At 47.1% G+C, this 19,626-nt stretch overlaps 1 protein-coding gene across 1 annotated transcript in view; it reads right to left on the bottom strand.

Moving 5' to 3' along the window:
• The window catches only part of IQANK1 (IQ motif and ankyrin repeat containing 1), an 88,692-nt gene that overhangs the window by 12,244 nt on the left and 56,822 nt on the right, over positions 1-19,626 (bottom strand). Inside the window, exons 8-11 of the mRNA XM_077810331.1 lie at positions 8,826-8,934; positions 7,621-7,717; positions 6,099-6,233; positions 5,592-5,669 (exon numbers count right to left, since the gene is read on the bottom strand). Of these exons, the coding sequence (XP_077666457.1) occupies positions 5,592-5,669; positions 6,099-6,233; positions 7,621-7,717; positions 8,826-8,934 (419 nt within the window). The remainder of the gene's footprint in view (positions 1-5,591; positions 5,670-6,098; positions 6,234-7,620; positions 7,718-8,825; positions 8,935-19,626) is intronic.

Raw genomic sequence — 19,626 nt, 5'->3', positions numbered from 1 at the left:
GCAGCAGTTCTGCAGAAAAGGACCTAGGGGTGACAGTGGACGAGAAGCTGGAAATGAGTCAGCAGTGTGCCCTTGTTGCCAAGAAGGCCAATGGCATTTTGGGATGTATAAGTAGGGTTATAGCCAGCAGATCGAGGGACGTGATCGTCCCCCTCTATTCGCCATTGGTGAGGCCTCATCTGGAGTACTGTGTCCAGTTTTGGGCCCCACACTACAAGAAGGATATGGATAAATTGGAGATAGTCCAGCGAAGGGCAACAAAAATGATTAGGGGTCTGGAACACATGACTTATGAGGAGAGGCTGAGGGAACTGGGATTGTTTAGTCTGCAGAAGAGAAGAATGAGGGGGGATTTGATAGCTGCATTCAACTACCTGAGAGGTGGTTCCAGAGAGGATGGTTCTAGACTATTCTCAGTGGTAGAAGAGGACAGGACAAGGAGTAATGGTCTCAAGTTGCAGTGGGGGAGGTTTAGGTTGGATATTAGGAAAAACTTTTTCACTAGGAGGGTGGTGAAACACTGGAATGCGTTACCTAGGGAGGTGGTAGAATCTCCTTCCTTAGAAGTTTTTAAGGTCAGGCTTGACAAAGCCCTGGCTGGGATGATTTAATTGGGGATTGGTCCTGCTTTGAGCAGGGGGTTGGACTAGATGACCTCCTGAGGTCCCTTCCAACCCTGATATTCTATGATTCTATGAAGGTCTGGAGCAACAGGTATCGACCCTGTGTTGCAGAAGAGAAACTGAAGATTTCCTGGACAGATGTCAGGATATGCTTCTATGGGCACAAGGTTCTGAAGATTCAGAGCAGGCTGCACATCGGGGACAGGAGGATGGTGAAGAAATTTGGCATCATGTGACCTCCAGAAAAAAAAAGGGGAACGTCCATGTACCAGCAACGCAGATACAGGTAAGTAACCGTTTTCACGTTCTCTCCACAGGTACTAATGCGGAGAGTGGACCAGATGATACGTCTGAGGGAAGGGAGCAGAAGGAGACTCCGCCGACTGGAAGGCATGAGATGCCCTGTCCTAGGGTTGGGGGTTCCACGACCACCGCTCCCAAGAGAAGGAGGCGGGTGGTGGTGGTCGGGGACTCTCTCCTCATGGGGACTCCTGGTGGGATTCTACTATAGACCACCGGACCAGGGGGATGAGGTGGACGAGGCTTTCTTCCGGCAACTCGCAGAAGTTACTAGATCACACACCCTGGTTCTCATGGGAGACTTCAATCATCCTGATATCTGCTGGGAGAGCAATACAGCAGTGCATAGACAATCAAGGAAGTCTTTGGAAAATGCAGGGGACAATTTCCTGGTGCAAGTGCTGGAGGAACCAACTAGGGGCAGAGCTCTTCTTGACCTGCTGCTCACAAACTGGGAAGAATTAGTAGGGGAAGCAAAAGTGGATGGGAACCTGAGAGGCAGTGACCATGAGATGGTTGAGTTCAGGATCCTGACACAAGGAAGAAAGGAAAGCAGCAGAATACGGACCCTGGACTTCAGAAAAGCAGACTTCGACTCCCTCAGGATACCTATGGGCAAGATCCCCTGGGAGAATAACATGAGGGGGAAAGGAGTTCAGGAGAGCTGGCTGTATTTTAAAGAATCCTTATTGAGGTTACAGGGACAAACCATCCCAATGTGCAGAAAGAATAGTAAATATGGCAGGCAACCAACTTGACTTAACAGTGAAATCCTTGCTGATCTTAAATACAAAAAAGAAGCTTACAAGAAGTGGAAGATTCGGCAAATGACCAGGGATGAGTATAAAAATATTACTCGGGCATGCAGGAGTGAAATCAGGAAGGCCAAATCACACCTGGAGGTGCAACTAGCAAGAGATGTTAAGAGTAACAAGAAGGGTTTCTTCAGGTATGTTAGCAACAAGAAGAAAGCCAAGGAAAGTGTGGGCCCCTTACTGAATGAGGGAGGCAACCTAGTGACAGAGGATGTGGAAAAAGCTAATGTACTCAATGCTTTTTTTGCCTCTGTCTTAGAATCATAGAATATCAGGGTTGGAAGGGACCTCAGGAGGTCATCTAGTCCAACCCCCTGCTCAAAGCAGGACCGATCCCCGACTAAATCATCCCAGCCAGGGCTTTGTCAAGCCTGACCTTAAAAACTTCTAGGGAAGGAGATTCCACCACCTCCCTAGGTAACGCATTCCAGTGTTTCACCACCCTCCTAGTTAAAAAGTTTTTCCTGATATCCAACCTAAATCTCCCCCACTGCAACTTGAGACCATTACTCCTTGTTCTGCCATCTGCTACCACTGAGAACAGTCTAGAGCCATCCTCTTTGGAACCCCCTTTCAGGTAGTTGAAAGCAGCTATCAAATCCCCCCTCATTCTTCTCTTCTGAAGACTAAACATCCCCAGTTCCCTCAGCCTCTCCTCGTAGGTCATGTGTTCCAGTCCCCTAATCATTTTTGTTGCCCTCCGCTGGACTCTTTCTAAATTTTCCACATCCTTCTTGTAGTGTGGGGCCCAAAACTGGACACAGTACTCCAGATGCGGCCTCACCAATGTTGAATAGAGGGGAATGATCACGTCCCTCGATCTGCTGGCAATGCCCCTACTTGTACATCCCAAATGCCATTGGCCTTCTTGGCAACAAGGGCACACTGTTGACTCATATCCAACTTCTCGTCCACTGTAACCCCTAGGTCCTTTTCTGCAGAACTGCTGCCGAGCCATTTGGTCCCTAGTTTGTAGCGGTGCACTGGATTCTTCCATCCTAAGTGCAGGACCCTGCACTTGTCCATTCACGAACAAGGTCAGCTCCCAGATGGCTGCACTGGGCAGCACAGCATGGGGAGGAGGTGACCAGCCCTCTGTGGAGAAAGAAGTGGTTCGGGACTATTTAGAAAAGCTGGACATGCACAGGTCCATGGGGCCAGATGCGTTGCATCCGAGAGTGCTAAAGGAGTTGGCAGATGTGATTGCAGAGCCATTGACTATTATCTTTGAAAACTCATGGCGATCAGGGGAGGTCCCAGACGACTGGAAAAAGGCTAATGTAGTGCCAATCTTTAAAAAAGGGAAGAAGGAGGATCCTGGGAACTACAGGCCAGTCAGCCTCACCTCAGTCCCTGGAAAAATCATGGAGCAGGTCCTCAAGGAATCAATTCTGAACCACTTAGAGGAGAGGAAAGTGATCAGGAACAGTCAGCATGGATTCACCAAGGGCAAGTCATGCCTGACTAATCTAATTGCCTTCTATGATGAGATAACTGGCTCTGTGGATGAAGGGAAAGCAGTGGACATGTTGTTCCTTGACTTTAGCAAAGCTTTTGACACTGTCTCCCACAGTATTCTTGCCAGTAAGTTAAAGAAGTATGGGCTGGATGAATGGACTATAAGGTGGATAGAAAGCTGGCTAGATTGTCGGGCTCAAGGGGTAGTGATCAATGGCTCCATGTCTAGTTGGCAGCCGGTATCAAGTGGAGTGCCCCAAGGGTCGGTTCTGGGGCCGGTTTTGTTCAATATCTTCATAAATGATCTGGAGGATAGTGTGGATTGCACTCTCAGCAAGTTTGCGGATGACACTAAACTGGGAGGAGAGGTAGATACGCTGGAGGGTAGGGATAGGATACAGAGGGACCTAGACAAATTGGAGGATTGGGCCAAAAGAAATCTGATGAGGTTCAACAAGGACAAGTGCAGAGTCCTGCACTTAGGACGGAAGAATCCAATGCACTGCTACAGACTAGGGACCACATGGCTAGGCAGCAGTTCTGCAGAAAAGGACCGAGGGGTTACAGTGGACGAGAAGTTGGATATGAGTCAACAGTGTGCCCTTGTTGCCAAGAAGGCCAATGGCGTTTTTGGCTGTATAAGTAGGGGCATTGCCAGCAGATTGAGGGATGTGAGGCCTCACCTGGAGTACTGTGTCCAGTTTTGGGCCCCACACTACAAGAAGGATGTGGAAACATTGGAAAGAATCCAGCGGAGGGCAACAAAAATGATTAGGGGACTGGAACACATGACTTATGAGGGAGGCTGAGGGAACTGGGGATATTTAGTCTATGGAAGAGAAGAATGAGGGGGGATTTGATAGCTGCTTTCAACTACCTGAAAGGGGGTTCCAGAGAGGATGGCTCTAGACTGTTCTCAGTGGTAGCAGTTGACAGAACAAGGGGTAATGGTCTCAAGTTGCAGTGGGGGAGATTTAGGTTGCATATTAGGAAAAACTTTTTCACTAGGAGGGTGGTGAAACACTGGAATGCGTTACCTAGGGAGGTGGTAGAATCTCCTTCCTTAGAAGTTTTTAAGGTCAGGCTTGACAAAGCCCTGGCTGGGATGATTTAATTGGGGATCGGTCCTGCTTTGAGCAGGAGGTTGGACTAGATGACCTCCTGAGGTCCCTTCCAACCCTGATATTCTATGATGCTATGATCACTCAAAGAAGAATTTGCAGATATTATTGCAAGCAGCTCCAAGAGTTCTTCAGTTTATAGAATCATAGAATCATAGAATATCGGGGTTGGAAGGGACCTCAGGAGGTCATCTAGTCCACCCCTACTCAAAGCAGGACCAATCCCCAACTAAATCAATTAATTCCTTCAGCTTCTTGGAGTGAATACCATCAGGCCCTGCTGACTATAATACATTCAAACTAGTCAGAAGACCTTCGACATGTTCTTTGCTTATCCTAATCTGCATCCCTTCCCCTTTATTGTCTATGATAAGATCATTGGTTGTCTGGGCACATTATTTTTGTGTGTGAAGACTGAAGCAAAGTAGGCATTGAGCAGCTCTGCTTTTCTATCATCTTCCATTACCAGCTCACCATCCCTGATCACTCTGTTTTGTCTGACACATTTATAGAGCCCCTTCTACATGATATTCTCTGTACCTAGAACACTGACGATACATCCTATAAGCTATCAGGGGAAGCTGGTGGTTTTGGCATTCAAGAGACATGGCAGTGGTTTGAGTTTATGATTATGAGATAAGCCCATTTACTGGATGTCTCTTAGACAAGACAGTTAAAGTTGACATTTAAAAAGTCATTGTTAAATTTCAGAATCAAAGGCAGCCTTGACTGAATAGCACAATTCACACACCTGATTGGGCATCAAGAGTGGGATTTGCAGAAAACTTTATTTAGGGTGCAGGAATTTCTCAAACTCTACCCTGGACTGTTACGTGCCAGTGTTGGGGTGGCTGATGTGACAGTCTCATCCCCGAGCTTGAAAAGGGTAAATATTCCAGCAATCTTTTGGCCTTTTCCCAGAATTATAAGGGGAGGCGGCCAAAGGGCTGGAGGTGCCAGTCCCTCACCCCTAGATATCTACAGCTAGATACTATTTGTCCCTGGCTCTCATAACATTAGTATCTGAGAATGGTGGGAGATAGGGCTCTGGGGTAGAGGTGCTCAGCCTTCTCCCTGGCTTCCCAGGCTGGGAGGGGACAAGGCTGATATGGGCCAAGGGATTGGCACATTCCTACATCCCCAAGCTGGGAGGGAATAGGGTTGGAAGAGGTGCCATTTCTCCATTGAAGCTCATGGAGTTTACCATACCCACAAATTTTTACCTTTCATTCTGCAGTATCTGCTTGCTCAGAATTGCCTCTGCCAGTCCAGACTCTATTCTCTCCAACTGTCTCTTCACGGCATCAAACATGTTCACTTCCATCATGTCAAACACCACTGGCTTTCCATACCTAAGGGCAGAGGTCTGAATGGTTGATCATATGTACTACAGGACAGTCCAAGGTCCTTAATACAAAAGATAGACAAAACAAATCTCTCTCTCTCTTGATAATGATGGGTCTCAAGTATTACATGTATGGACAGCCTTCCCTTTAGCACAATGTGGAAAGGGGACTGTGGAGAAAAGGCCCCTCACTCAGCCAGCATTCCCTTTTGTGAAAGACGACCAGAAATACTAACTGTGAAGGAAGTGCAGCTACTTCCCCAGGCAGAGGGTATCAAAAAGCAACTTACTCCCTCACAGCCACATGCACTACCAGCTAATTGTTTTATTCCTCCAGCTCACTCATATGTGCACTCTTAGATCATCAGGAACACCAACCTATGCTGTGTCCAAGCCTGCCATCCTGCCCTCCCATTCCTGGTGCTCTGCCACCTACCGGAGGGCCCCCAGCAAGGCCAATCGAATGGTCTCCATGTTCGTATCATTTGGGTTCAGTGTGTTCAAGTAATTTGTGTCTCGATACCGCAGGAAAGTTGCAGCCTGTCCAGATGGATCAATGATTAATGGCCATCTGTATGTGAAGATGAGACAGAGACACCCATCATTAGTGGGGACAGGGAACTAAGCGTCTGAACTAGAGCTGAAAGACCAAATACCAAAACCCAATACAAACAGCAAATATTCCCCCTACACCTGCTGGAGAAGTAGCAACAACCAGACACTCCCTCCAGCCCTGCAGGGAGGAACATGGTGTTACCCCGGAATTTGATATTCCTGCATGTAGCCCAGAACTTGACAGTACTGCAGTAAGCAATTTTGTATGTTCAGCCACTGCCAGCTGAAAACCAAACATCACATTGCTAGGAATAATCTTAGGCCTTTGTGAGACAAGGTCAGACAACTGCATACTTGCAGTTTGTTAATCAGAATGGCAGGATGAGACAGAAAGTTATGGAAGAGAGTGAGGTAAGAGCAACCTTGGTTTTAGGTGCCCCTGACGTATTGTTGTTATGGCTGGAAATATTAGAAATGTTTTGAGATAATGAGTAGTTTGCTGAAATTAGGAGAATTAGTGGAACCTGTAGGGGTTATGATGCTGACCCACTAGGAGTCACTATAGGTTACGTGCTTTGTCAGAGATAGCTATAAAAGATTAGGTAAAAGTAAATACCTCTGAGCAGTCCAAGGGAGCTTTTCTTTGGGCAAGGAGCTGACATCTAAACTCCCGGTCAGCTGGACAGAAAGAGGGCCCCTGGAAGCCTGGATGGTGATCACTTGAAACCATCTCAGACTGTGGGTAACTATATCTGGGATGTCTTAAACCTATTGCGTATGTGTGCTTAATATCTAATAAATCATAATTTTGGATAAGCGCACACTTGCTTGTATCAATCATTTATCAGATGGAAGCACTGTGTTCCCATTGATTTATTCCTAACACCGCCTGGAGAGAAACAATTAAGTTACCCCAGCTTTGGGTTCTGAGAAACCCCAGGTAACACTGGTGGCAGCAGGGAGATGATCCCTCCTTAAAAACCTTCTTATGCCATTCCCAGAAGGGAGTCTAAAATAAAGCCACTCCATATGTCTCCTTCCTCCTTTAGGTTTCCTTCCTCTTCTCCATTTTTCTCTCTTCCTTTAGGTTGTAAGGTGATCAGGGAATACAATAATTGTGTGTCTTGTACCAGAGCTGAGCAGATTTCATGTATTTAACAAATAAATAGAATTATTAATACCAACAATAAAAGGGTCTTCTTCACCATGGGATATAATGGTACTAGTCCAACAGCCCACTGCATCAGGGCTGCTTAATGGCAAGAGGTGTATCAGTACTTTTAGGTCAGTCCCTTTGCGAAGGCTCTCTTCCTCGGAGTTGAGGGGAAGCAGCATTGTTGTTAAGCCATTTCTGCTGGATACAAACATGACAGCAAGTATGACCATTGTCTTTTCTAACTCACCGTCCATCTGAATGGATTTTGCCTCCCACATCCTTCAATAGCACATCATCAAGCTCCTGTACGGAGCACTTCAGCCCTTGGAATTCATTCCCCACCCCTAGTAAAGGATAGAGAAAGCACTGAATAGCATTATCTATTCTACACAAAAAACAGCAAGAACATTAATGTTGAATGGTTAAGCACTTCCAAGGAAAGTGGTGCAAGTCCCTTCAGTAGAAACTATTATTGATTATTTGTATTACCATACTGCCACTTCCCTTGGAAGAGGAGTCCATAGACTAATAACACTCACAGTCAGGAAAATTTCCCAGATATTAACCTAACTTCTCCCTTTCTTAATTTCATTCTATTGCCCTTGGTATACCTACTTGGACTAGTCAACATTTCTTCTTCCTCCTTGGTGTTTATGCCCTTTGGAGATTTGAATCTTCATAGACACAGATTATAAAGACAGAAAAGAACATTGGAATCATCTAATCTGACTTTCTGCGTAATACAGACCACGAAACATCACCCAGTAACTCTTTCATAAAGGCCAGTAATTTCTGTTCTCCATGTAGATACTTATAGACTGCGAACAAATCTGCCGTTTGGGTTCTCATACTGGGATTTAAGGGCCTACATTGGATATTTTAGCTCAAATACAAGATTTAAGCACCAAATGTAGGTGACAAGGTTTGAAAATATGCTTAGAACTATAAAAGACATAACAAAGTTGTATTGTATCCTCCACCCCAGACAAAGTCTCTCGTGGCCAGAGGCTGCTCATTTCCTAACCCATCACAAGCAAGGTTTCTCCAGGAACACACCTGAGGTCAGATAGGGCAGAGCGGCACTGATCGCCTCTTAACCACCCATAGTAGCGAGAAAGAACTCAACAGTATCTGTTCACTGTCTCTAAGTTTAGCATCTTTTTTCCTAACAGTTTTAGTCTTAATAATTAATATAGTTAATGAAGTGTCTTGTGCCCAGCTGGCACGATCTTGGGGTTTTTTTAGTTCTGACTAGTGGCTCATTGTAGAGGAACTTTCCTACGTGGTGAAAGCATTCCAATCTCATATTCATGGAGCACGTGCACACCATGAGTAGGATCCATATGAACAAAGACTTAAAGAACTACAGATACACCTGGGTCCTGATCAAGAATCTCCCTCTTCCCCCAATCTTACTCTATCAAGCAGTTCATGACCAAGGCCTAAACCTACCTTCCTGAGTCTGTTCTCGCAACCTGAGCCTGGCCAGGGACAGTTTCTCCTCTGCTTTCTCAGCAGCCAGACGTAGAGTCTCCACCAACTTCTCTGCATCACCAATTGCCTAAAGTAAGGAAATGCATTAGGACAAGTTTTTCATAGATTTTAAGGCCAAATGGGACTATTGGATCATTTAATCTGAACTCTGTATAAAAAACAGGCCACAGAATTTCATTCCAGTACCGAGCTCACCAATACAGTATACAGAAATAAAATCATCACTCTTTTACTTACTACTTCCCTATACACCTAAGGATTGCATTAGACCGTTTTGAAACAGCATCACACTGGGAGCTCATGTTCAATTGCTTGTCCACTATGACCCTTAAATCCTTTTCAGAGTCACTGATTTCCGGGATACAGAATGGGGGATTGTAATAGGGGCTGCTTTCTTTGCTTCTAGAGATATGACCTTCCATTTGTCTTTGTTATAACATTTTGTTTGAATGGGCCCAGTTTACCAGGCAATCCACTTCACCCCCTATGACTCTCCTGTCCTGGTCATTTTTTACCACTCTACTAATCTTTGTATTATCCGCAAATCTAATCAGTATTATTGGTAGTCCATCCCTGGCGATGACGACGATATTGTCATAGTTCTCATATATGGCTACGCATATGACTCTGAATCCTGATGCACAGAGTGAACCGCACTGAGAGGGCATGGGAAGTCTGTATCTATGGGGTGTGATTATGCAGCTCTGTGGTGCCTTTCACATGCAGCCTGGAGATAATTTCGTGATTCTTTAGATTATCTTTGAAGTGCTTATACGGACAACGCTTCTTTCTTTTGCCCTGACTCAGCTCCCCAAACAAGATCTGTTTTGGAAGACAGTGGTCTTCCATTCTGAGGACATGCCCGGTCCACCTAACTTATATTCTCAATAAAATTTCCTCAGTGCTGGTTGTGTTTGCTCTCTGAAGGACTTTAATATTCCTGCCAGCGAATGCTCATTATTGGGCGGAGGGAACACATGTGATATTGCTCAAGTTCTTTAATGTGATGTCTATAAAGAGTCCACGTCTCAGATTCATATAGGAGTGAAGTTAGAACCACTGCACTGTAGATCTTCAATTTGGTGGAGAGACAGATGTTGTGTTGATTAAGAACTTTTGTTTGAAGTCGGCCAAGGGCCTGGATGGCTCTCCTAATTCTGGAGGAGATTTCCTTATCAAGAGAACTGTCACTTGAGATGGTACTGCCCATATACTTGAATTGATCCACATTTGTCAACTGTGTACCATGGATGAAGGTGGCTGGCACTGGGGCATTGGAATGAAGTGCTGGCTGAAACAAGACCTCTGTCTTCCAGAGACTGATGGTGAGACTAAAGAGCTGAGATGCTTCAGAAAAATCAATGATGACCCGATGTCTATGAGCCATCAAGGCACAGTCATCTGCGAAAAGTGCCTTGACAAGAAGCCTCTCCAGCATCTTGGTCTTAGCATTGAGTATTCAAAGATCAAAGAGGGAGCCATCAAGTCAATAGTGGATGTATATCCCCTGATCCGAGTCCCTTGGGGCATGGCTGAGGACACAGGCAAAGAACAAGTTGAACAGCACTGGAGCAAGTATGCAGCCTTGCTTCACCCCATTCAAGATTTCAAATGCATCGGAGAAGTCACCACTGTCGAGTACTTGCACTGTCATGTGGTCATGGAACAGGCAGATGATTTGTATGCACCTTCTTGGGCAGCCCAGTTTATGTAGAATAGCCCATAGGCCCATAGACCCTCTCTGTTGACCGTATCAAAAGCTTTGGTCAAATCTATGAAAACTGCATACAGATCCATGTTCTGCTCTAAACATTTTTCCTGGACCTGCCTTACAACAAAGATCATGTCCATAGTTCTACAACTTGGTCTGAAACCACTCTGCGCTTCTGGCAGATTCTCCTCAGATACGTTTGCAATGAGTCTGTTCAGTAGAATGAGAGCTAAATCAGTGCTGGGGCCAAAGAAAAAGTGTACACCAGGACTGGTTCGATGAGAACAACGAGGACATCTCCAAACTTCTAAGTGACAAGCAGAAAACATTTGTTGAATGGCAGAATGAACTCACTTCCATCTCAAAGAAAGATAGGTTTAAGTACCTATAGAGCAAGGCCCAGTCTGAACGAAGGAGAATGCAGGAGAGTGGTGGGAGAGGAAAGCTGCAGAAGTCCAGCATTACGCAGATACAAACAACGCAAACATGTTCTTTGACTCTATCAAAGCAGTCTACGGACCATCTAAATCTGGCACAGCCCCCTTAAAGTCGACAGATAGCACAACCCTCAAAGACAAGGTTGGAGTCATACAGAGATGGGCTGAATACTTCAGCAGTCTATTCAACAGACCATCCACAGTCGACTGGTGTGTCCTTGACCATTTACCTGAGAAACCCATCAGAGAGGATCTCGATCTCTCTTCATCAGTTGAGGAAGTTATAAAAGCCATCAAAACAACTGAACTCTGGCAAAGCATCTGGAAAGGATGGTATTCCAGCAGAACTGTATAAAGGAGCAGGCCCAAAGGCTATCGAGGTGTTTCATGACATCCTGAGTAGCACTAGAGAGGAAGAAGAAATGCCACAAGACTTCAAAGATGCTATTATTGTATCACTGTTCAAAAAAAGGCAGCAACGCCAACTGCGGAAACTACAGAGGCATTACTCTCCTCTGTACAGCAGGCAGAATATTAGCTCACATTCTACTGAAATCAGTAGTGATTTTACAATTACTTCCAGATCATTGTCAAAAATACTGACTAGCATCAAGCCTAATGCTAATCCCTGCAGAACCTGCTAAAAACACTCCCATTCAATGATGATTCCTCATTGACAACTACTTTGAGTTCTCTCAGTTAGCCAGTTCTTAAATCATGTAATGTGTGCTTTATTGATATTGTATAGTGCCTAAGTATATTACATCTCTGTACTTACGTTTATCAACCAACATTTTAATCTCCAATTAAATGATATTAGGTTTTTCTGACAAGACAAGACCTAATTTATTTGCCCTTTTAGAATATTAACACAATACAGGTTTCAGAGTGGTAGCCGTGTTAGTCTGTATCAGCAAAAATAACGAGGAGTCCTTGTGGCACCTTAGAGACTAACAAATTTATTTGTGCATAAGCTTTCGTGGGCTAGAACCCACTTCACTGGATGCATGGAGTGAAAACACAGGAGCAGGTATAAATACATGAAAGGATGTGGGGTTGCTTTACCAAGTGTGAGGTCAATCTAATGAGTTAAAAATCAATTAACAGCAGGATACCAAGGGAGGAAAAATAACTTTTGAAGTGGTAAGAGAGTGGCCCATTACAGACAGTTGACAAGAAGGTGTGAGTAACAGTAGGGAAAATTAAGTTTAGGTTTTGTAATGACCCAACCACTCCCAATCTCCATTCAGGCCTAATCTGATAGTATCCAGTTTGCAAATGAATTCCAGTTCTGCAGCTTCACGTTGGAGTCTGTTTTTGAAGTATTTTTGTTGAAGAATTGCCACTTTTAGGTCTGTTTTTGAGTGACCAGAGAGGCTGAAGTGTTCTCCTACTGGTTTTTGAATGTTAGGATTCCTGATGTCCATTGTGTCCATTTATTCTTTTGCACAGACTGTCTGGTTTGGCCAATGTACATGGCAGAGGGGCACTGCTGGCATATGATGGCATATATCACATTGGTAGATGCACAGGTGAACGAGCCTCTGATAGTGTGGCTGATGTGATTAGGCCCTATGATGGTGTCCCCTGAATAGATATGTGGACAGAGTTGGCACCGGGGTTTGGTTCCTGGGTTGGTGTTTTTGTTGTGTGGTGTGTAGTTGCTGGTGAGTATTTGCTTCAGGTTGGGGGTGCTGTCTGTAAGCTAGGTCTGACCTGTCTCCCAAGATCTGTGAGAGTGAGGAATCGTCCTTCAGGATAGGTTGTAGATCCTTGATGATGCGCTGGAGAGGTTCTAGTTTGGGGCTGTAGGTGACAGCTAGTGTCATTCTGTTACTTCCTTTGTTGGGCCTGTCTTGTAGTAGGTGACTTCTTGGTATCCTTCTGGCTCTGTCTCTGTTTCACTTCACTAGGTGGGTAGTGCAGTTTTAAGAATGTTTGATAGAGATTCTGTAGGTGTTTGTCTCTGTCTGAGGGATCGGAGCAAATGTGGTTGTATCTTAGAGTTTGGCTGTAGACAATGGATCATGTGATGTGGTCTGGATGAAAGCTGAAGGCATGTAGGTAAGTATAGCGGTCAGTAGGTCTCTGGTATAGGGTGGTGTTTATGTGACCAGTGCTTATTAGCACTGTGGTGTCTAGGAAGCGGACCTCTTGTGTGGACTGGTCCAGACTGAGGTTGATGGTAGGGTGGAAATAGTTGAAATCTTGGTGGAATTCCTCAAGGGCCTCCTTTCCATGGGTCCAGATGATGAAGATGTCATCAATGTAGCACAAGTAGAGTAGGGGTGTGAGGGGACGAGAGCTGAGCAAGCATTGTTCTAAGTCAGCCATATAAATGTTGGCATACTGAGGGGCCATGTGGCTTCCCATAACAGTCCCACTGACTTGAAGGTATGAATTGTCCCCAAATCTGAAATAGTTGTGGGGGAGGACAAAGTCACAAAGTTCAACCACCAGGTTTGCCGTGATGGTATCAGGGATGCTATTCCTGATGGCTTGTAGTCCATCTTTGTGTGGAATGTTGGTGTAGAGGGCTTCTACATCCATAGTGGCTAGGATGGTGTTTTCAGGAAGATCACCGATGGATTGTAGTTTCCTCAGGAAGTCAGTGGTGTCTCGAAGGTAGCTGGGAGTGCTGGTTGCGTAGGGCCTGAGGAGGTAGTCTACATAGCCAGACAATCCTGCTGTCAGGGTGCCGATGCCTGAGATGATGGGGCATCCAGGATTTCCAGGTTTATGGATCTTGGGTAGCAGATAGAATACCCCAGGTCGGGGTTCCAGGTGTGTCTGTGCGGATTTGTTCTTGTGCTTTTTCAGGGAGTTTCTTGCGCAGATGGTGTAGTTTCTTTTGGTAACCCTCAGCGGGATCAGAGGATAATGGCTTGTAGAAAGTGGTGTTGGAGAGCTGCCTAGCAGCCTCTTGTTCATATTCCGACCTATTTATGATGACGACAGCACCTCCTTTGTCAATCTTTTTTATTATGATGTCAGAGTTGTTTCTGAGACTGTGGATGGCATTGTATTCAGCACGGCTGAGGTTATGGGGCAAGTGATGCTGCTTTTCCACAATTTCAGCCCGTGCATGTCGACGGAAGCACTCTATGTAGAAGTCCATCTGTTGTTTCGACCTTCAGGAGGCGTCCACGCAGAATACTCTTTGTTGGCAGGAAGCTTCGTGTGTGTTAGTGTGCTGTTCAGTGGTGTGTTAGAAATATTCCTTGAGTCGGAGACGTCGAAAGTAGGATTCTAGGTCACCGCAGAACTGTATCATGTTTGTGGAGGTGGTGGGGCACAAAGAGGCCCCAAATTATGACAGACTTTTACCACTTCAAAAGTTACTTTTCCTCCCTTGGTATCCTGCTGTTAATTGATTTAACTTGTTAGACTGACCTCACACTTGGTAATAGCAACCCCCCATCCTTTCATGTATTTATACCTGCTCCTGTATTTTCACTCCATGCATCCGATGAAGTGGGTTCTAGCCCATGAAAGCTTATGGCCAATGTGACAAAGCTCTATCCTTGCCTCCGTGGGTCCCGCATTTCCTGGAGGATTTCGCTAGCCTCAGAGGCTCATTGTGACCCTCCACGTAACCCTTCTCTCTCTAGAGACAAGGGTCACAGTCTACTGAGCCATTTTCATCATAAGCCAGCGAGGGAGGTGAGGAGAAGTTATCCGTCCTTGCACAGTCTCTGTTGTCTCCCAGTCTCAGTGATTAATCAGGGGGAAAAGGGGGCGGGGAGCCCAGGCCCACCCTCTACTCTGGGCTCCAGCCCAGGGACCCGAATAGTATCAGCTATGGTAGCTGACCTTTTAGAAACATGACATGTACAATTCCCTGGGCTACTTCCCCCACAGCAGCCCTCACTTCCTCAAGCTCCACTTCACCCTTACCTCAGGGCCTCTTCCTTGTGCCTGATATGGTGTGTACTACTCAGCCTCTCCAACAGTGCAACTTCCTCCCACAGCTCCTGACATGCACACCCATCTGACTGGCTGGGAGGCTTTTAACTAGTTTCAGCCAGCCCCTGATTGGCTTCAGGTGTCCCAATCAACCTAGCCTTCTCCCTGCCTTCTGGCAAGTTCTTAATTGGCCCCAGGTGTCTTAATTGACCTGGAGCAGCTGCCATTTCACTTATCCTGGTACCAGGGATTTGTTTAGCCTGGAGCTAATATATCTATCTCTCACTACTTTTCTATAGCCATCTGGCCTTGCCCTGTCACATATTCCCCTCCCCCCGCTCAACACCATAGAGTTGGGCAACTTGGGACGCCAGGCAGTATGCTCGTGACAGACCATCAGCGTTGCTATGGTGGCATCCAGCCCTGTGCTGTATGCGGAACTGGAATGGTTGGAGGGATAAGAACCACCTGGTGACCCTTGCATTCTTTTCCTTATTCCGCTGCATCCAGTGGAGGGGTGCATGGTCCATCACAAGAGTAAATCACCGGCCTAAGCGGTAATAATGCAGTGTCTCCATAGCCCATTTGACAGCAAGGCATTCTCTCTCAACTACTGCATATTTCTGTTCTCTTGGAAGAAGCCTTCTGCTTAGGTAGAGGCTCGGGTGTTCCTCTTCTCCCACCATTTACGACAGAACTGCCCCCAATCCCACCTCGGAAGCGTCTGTTTGTAAGATAAATTCCCTGTTAAAGTCCGGGTCTATGAGTACGGGGTCATTACAGAGGGCCGTCTGAAGGTCTGTGAATGCCCCCTCTGCTGCGTCGGTCCACTTTACCATGTCTGGACCTCGGGCCTTCACCAGGTCTGTTAGGGGACTTGCCCTAGTGGCGAAGTGGGGAATAAAACGTCTGTAGTAGCCTACCATGCCTAGGAACACAAGGACCTGCTTCTTTCGGGTCGGCCGGGGCCAGTTTTGAATTGCCTCTAGCTTATTCGTTTGGGGCTTCATTATGCCCCTTCCCACAATATATCTCAGGTACCTAGCCTCTGCTAGCCCTATGGCACATTTAGCGGGATTAGCAGTGAGGTCAACCTGCCTTAAGGTGTGCAGTACTGCCTCAACTTTCTCCAAGTGGGTTCCCCAGTCTGGTGTTTGGATGATGACATCATCTAGGTATGAAGCTGCATAACTAGTATGGGGGCGCAGCAGCTTATCCATGAGGCGCTGGAATGTGGCTGGGGCCCCATGTAGCCTAAAAGGGAGGACAGTGTACTGGAATAGCCCATCCGGGTTGGAGAATGCTGTCTTTTCTTTAGCTTCTTTGGTCAGAGGAATCTGCCAGTACCCTTTGGTCAGATCCAGTGTAGTCAAGAATCGGGCACTACCCAGTCGGTCAATCAGTTCGTCGATGCGTGGTATGGGGTATGCATCAAACTGGGATATTTCATTCAGTCGGCGAAAGTCATTACCGAATCTCATGGTACCGTCAGGTTTAGGCACTAGAACAATTCGACTGGACCACTGACTGTAAGATTCTTCAATAACCCCTAATTCTAACATTTTCTTTACTTCGGCCTTGATTTCTTCTCTTTTGGCTGCTGGAATTCAGTAGGGTCTCAATGTTACCTTGGCTCCAGGGATCGTGCGGATATGGTGCTAGGTCTCAGTCATCCGCCCTGGTTTTGTAGAGAACATATCTAGATTGCGATTAATCATGTTGGCTGCCTCAATCTTTTGGATCGGCATCAAGTCGGATGATCTCCTCACTTGCTTGTGTAAGTTATCCTCCTGGGGAAGGGTCACCTGCATGACTAAACATGCCTCTCGATCGTGCCAAGGTTTTAGAACATTGATGTGGTAAATTTGCTCCAATTTCCGGCGGCCTGGCTGCCGCACCTTATAGTTCACCTCTCACATGGCTTTGATTACTTCATAGGGTCCCTGCCACTGGGCCAACAGTTTACTTTCTGCTTTGGGCACCAGTACCATCACACGATCCCCTGATTGGAACAGTCGAAGCTTCGCTTGGTGGTTATAATGGGTTCGTTGGGTCTCCTGTGCTCTCTCCAAGTGTTCCCGTACAATGGGCGTAACTCGGGCTATCTGATCTCTCATCTGCAGTACATGCTCAACTGTGTTCCTTCCAGGATTTGGCTCCTCTTCCCAGGCTTCTCTGGCTATATCCAATAGACCCCGAGGGTGGCGCCCATATAGTAGTTTGAATGGAGAGAAACCCGTGGAGGCTGCGGAACCTCCCGGATGGCGAACATGAGGTAAGGCAATAGGGTATCCCAATCTTTCCCATCCCGGCTCACCACTTTCCTGATCATGGTCTTGATGGTCCTATTGAAACTTTCCACAAGGCCATCTGTTTGCGGGTGGTATACAGAGGTCTGTAGGGCTTGTACATGGAGCAATGAACAGAGATCTTTCATCAACTTGGACACGAAAGGTGTCCCTTGATCAGTCAATATCTCCTTGGGTAGCCCAACCCGGGCAAAGATCTGCACCACCTCCTTAGCTATTGTCTTGGAAGCTGTGTTGCGTAGGGGAACAGCTTCCCGGTACTGGGTTGCATAGTCCAGTACACGAAGCACATGTTGGTGGCCCCAAGCTGTCTTCTCTAGGGGCCCTACCAGATCCATGGCTATCCATTCAAAAGGAACCTCTATTATTGGAAGAGGTATCAAAGGAGCCCGCAAGTGCGGGCAAGGGCTATGTAACTGACACTCTGGACAAGAGGTGCAGTATCGCTGGACATCTTCATGTCCTCCTGGCCAGAAGAACCTCCGCAGGATCCGTGCCTGGGTTTTCTCTACCCCTAGGTGTCCTCCAAATAGGTGACTATGGGCGAGACTCAATATGGGTTTTTGATGTTTTTGTGGCACCAGAAGTTGTTGTATCTCTTGCTCCTGCATTTGCACCACGTGGTACAGGAGATCTTTCTTCACTATAAAGTAAGGTCCGGGACCCCGGACCTTCCCATCCACGCGTATCCCATCAATCTCGGCCACCTCTTTCCTGGCGTTATCATATCTGGGGTCCTCCGCTGGGTCCCGCCCAAAAGTCTTTCTCCTAGGACTAACCTGCCCAAGCTTCCAGGGGCCGGCTTCTGCTTCTTCCAATGGCTCGCCACTGTCATTGCTGGGGGCAGCCTCTGGCTCACCTTCTGTGGTGCAAGTTTCTCTGTTGGCTGCTCGCATCCATCAGCCTACTAGGGAGGTCTTCTGGCCCTGGGTCAGGATCCGGGTTCCCAAGGCCTTCGCGGCCTTCCTCTCTTTTTTGTCTTCCGGGTCTTTCGGGGGACTGAGAACAGATCCTGAGAAATCTCAGCAAACATCGGGGGTTGACATTCCCGCGGTGACGAATCGCTGTCCTCAGGGTCCCCACCTCCCTCCAGCCTCTCCAGGGAGAGTAAATTATCAAACCCTGGATAGTCCCTCCCAATGGCTACAGGATATGGGAGTTTAGGAACTACACCCACGGTCACCTCAATGGGGTTTCCCTGAACCTCTATCTCCACTGGGATGGTGGGGTAATGGCTCACGGCCCCATGCACGCAAGTCATTGCTACTCGTTTGGCTTGTAGCAGCTGACTACTTTTTACCAGCTTACCCGATATGAGGGTGATAGCACTCCCAGAGTCCACAAGCGCTGAAGCCTCTGCTCCATTTATCCTCACTGGCCTGGTGTAATTATGCAGGGCTAATGCGACCCCTGCGAGGTGGATAAGGGAGCATGGGACCTCCCAATCCCCCAATTACATTGCATAGACTCCTCGGTGCTGGGACACTGTGCTGCTATGTGTCCCCACTCCCCACATGCATAACATCTATAATTGCTTTTAATCACTCCCCTATCCTGGGGGTTAGGGGGTTTAGTCCCGGGGTTCCCCCCACTCAGGCCAATCCTTTCCTTCTGGGGTCCCCGCTGGTTTTCGGCCCCCTCCTTCTTCCACCTAGGACTCCCCAGGGGTTTGGCTGCCCAACCTTCCAGGGTTGGGGTCGGGTGCTTGCTTCAAAAGGGGCCTTCCTTGAGTAGTCGAGTCAGTTCCCTGGCTGTCATCTGTCTTTCTACCAGCGTGATCATCTCGTCGTACGTGGAGGGATCGTTCTGGCCTACCCATTTGCAGAGATCTGGCAGCAGTCCCCGCATGTAATGGTCTATGACCAGGGTCTCCAAAATCTCCTCTGGCCTGCATACCTCGGGCTGTAACCACTTCTGCGCAAGGTGTATGAGGTCGAATAGCTGGGATCTCGGGGGTTTGTTCTCCTGGTATTTCCACTCATGGAATCTCTGGGCCCTTACTGCTGCCGTTACCCCTGATCGTGCTAGGATCTCTGCCTTCAGACGGGTATAATCAGTGGCATTCGTGGCAGGAAGTCAAAGTCGGCCTTCTGGGCCTCTCCACACAAAAAAGGGGCGAGAATGCTGACCTACTGCTCCTGGGGCCACACCTCACGCTGAGCAGTCCTTTTGAATGAGAGGAGATATGCCTCTATGTCAATCTCCTGACATCATCTTTGGCAGACAACTAGTGGCCCTCAGGGTTCGCGTCCTGTCGGACCCCCGGGCCTCGGTGGTGAGGATCTTCAGCCGGTCCACCACCTCTCTCAAGAGGGCATGATTTTGGGTCACCTGGCTCATCAATAATTGATTGGTTTCCTGCTGTAGCCACATAGACTCCTGTTGTGCCATTGCCT

This window comes from Eretmochelys imbricata, chromosome 2 (genome assembly GCF_965152235.1).
Source record: "Eretmochelys imbricata isolate rEreImb1 chromosome 2, rEreImb1.hap1, whole genome shotgun sequence".
Lineage (NCBI taxonomy): Eukaryota > Metazoa > Chordata > Testudines > Cheloniidae > Eretmochelys > Eretmochelys imbricata.
This window is presented reverse-complemented; position numbering and strand designations above follow the sequence as displayed.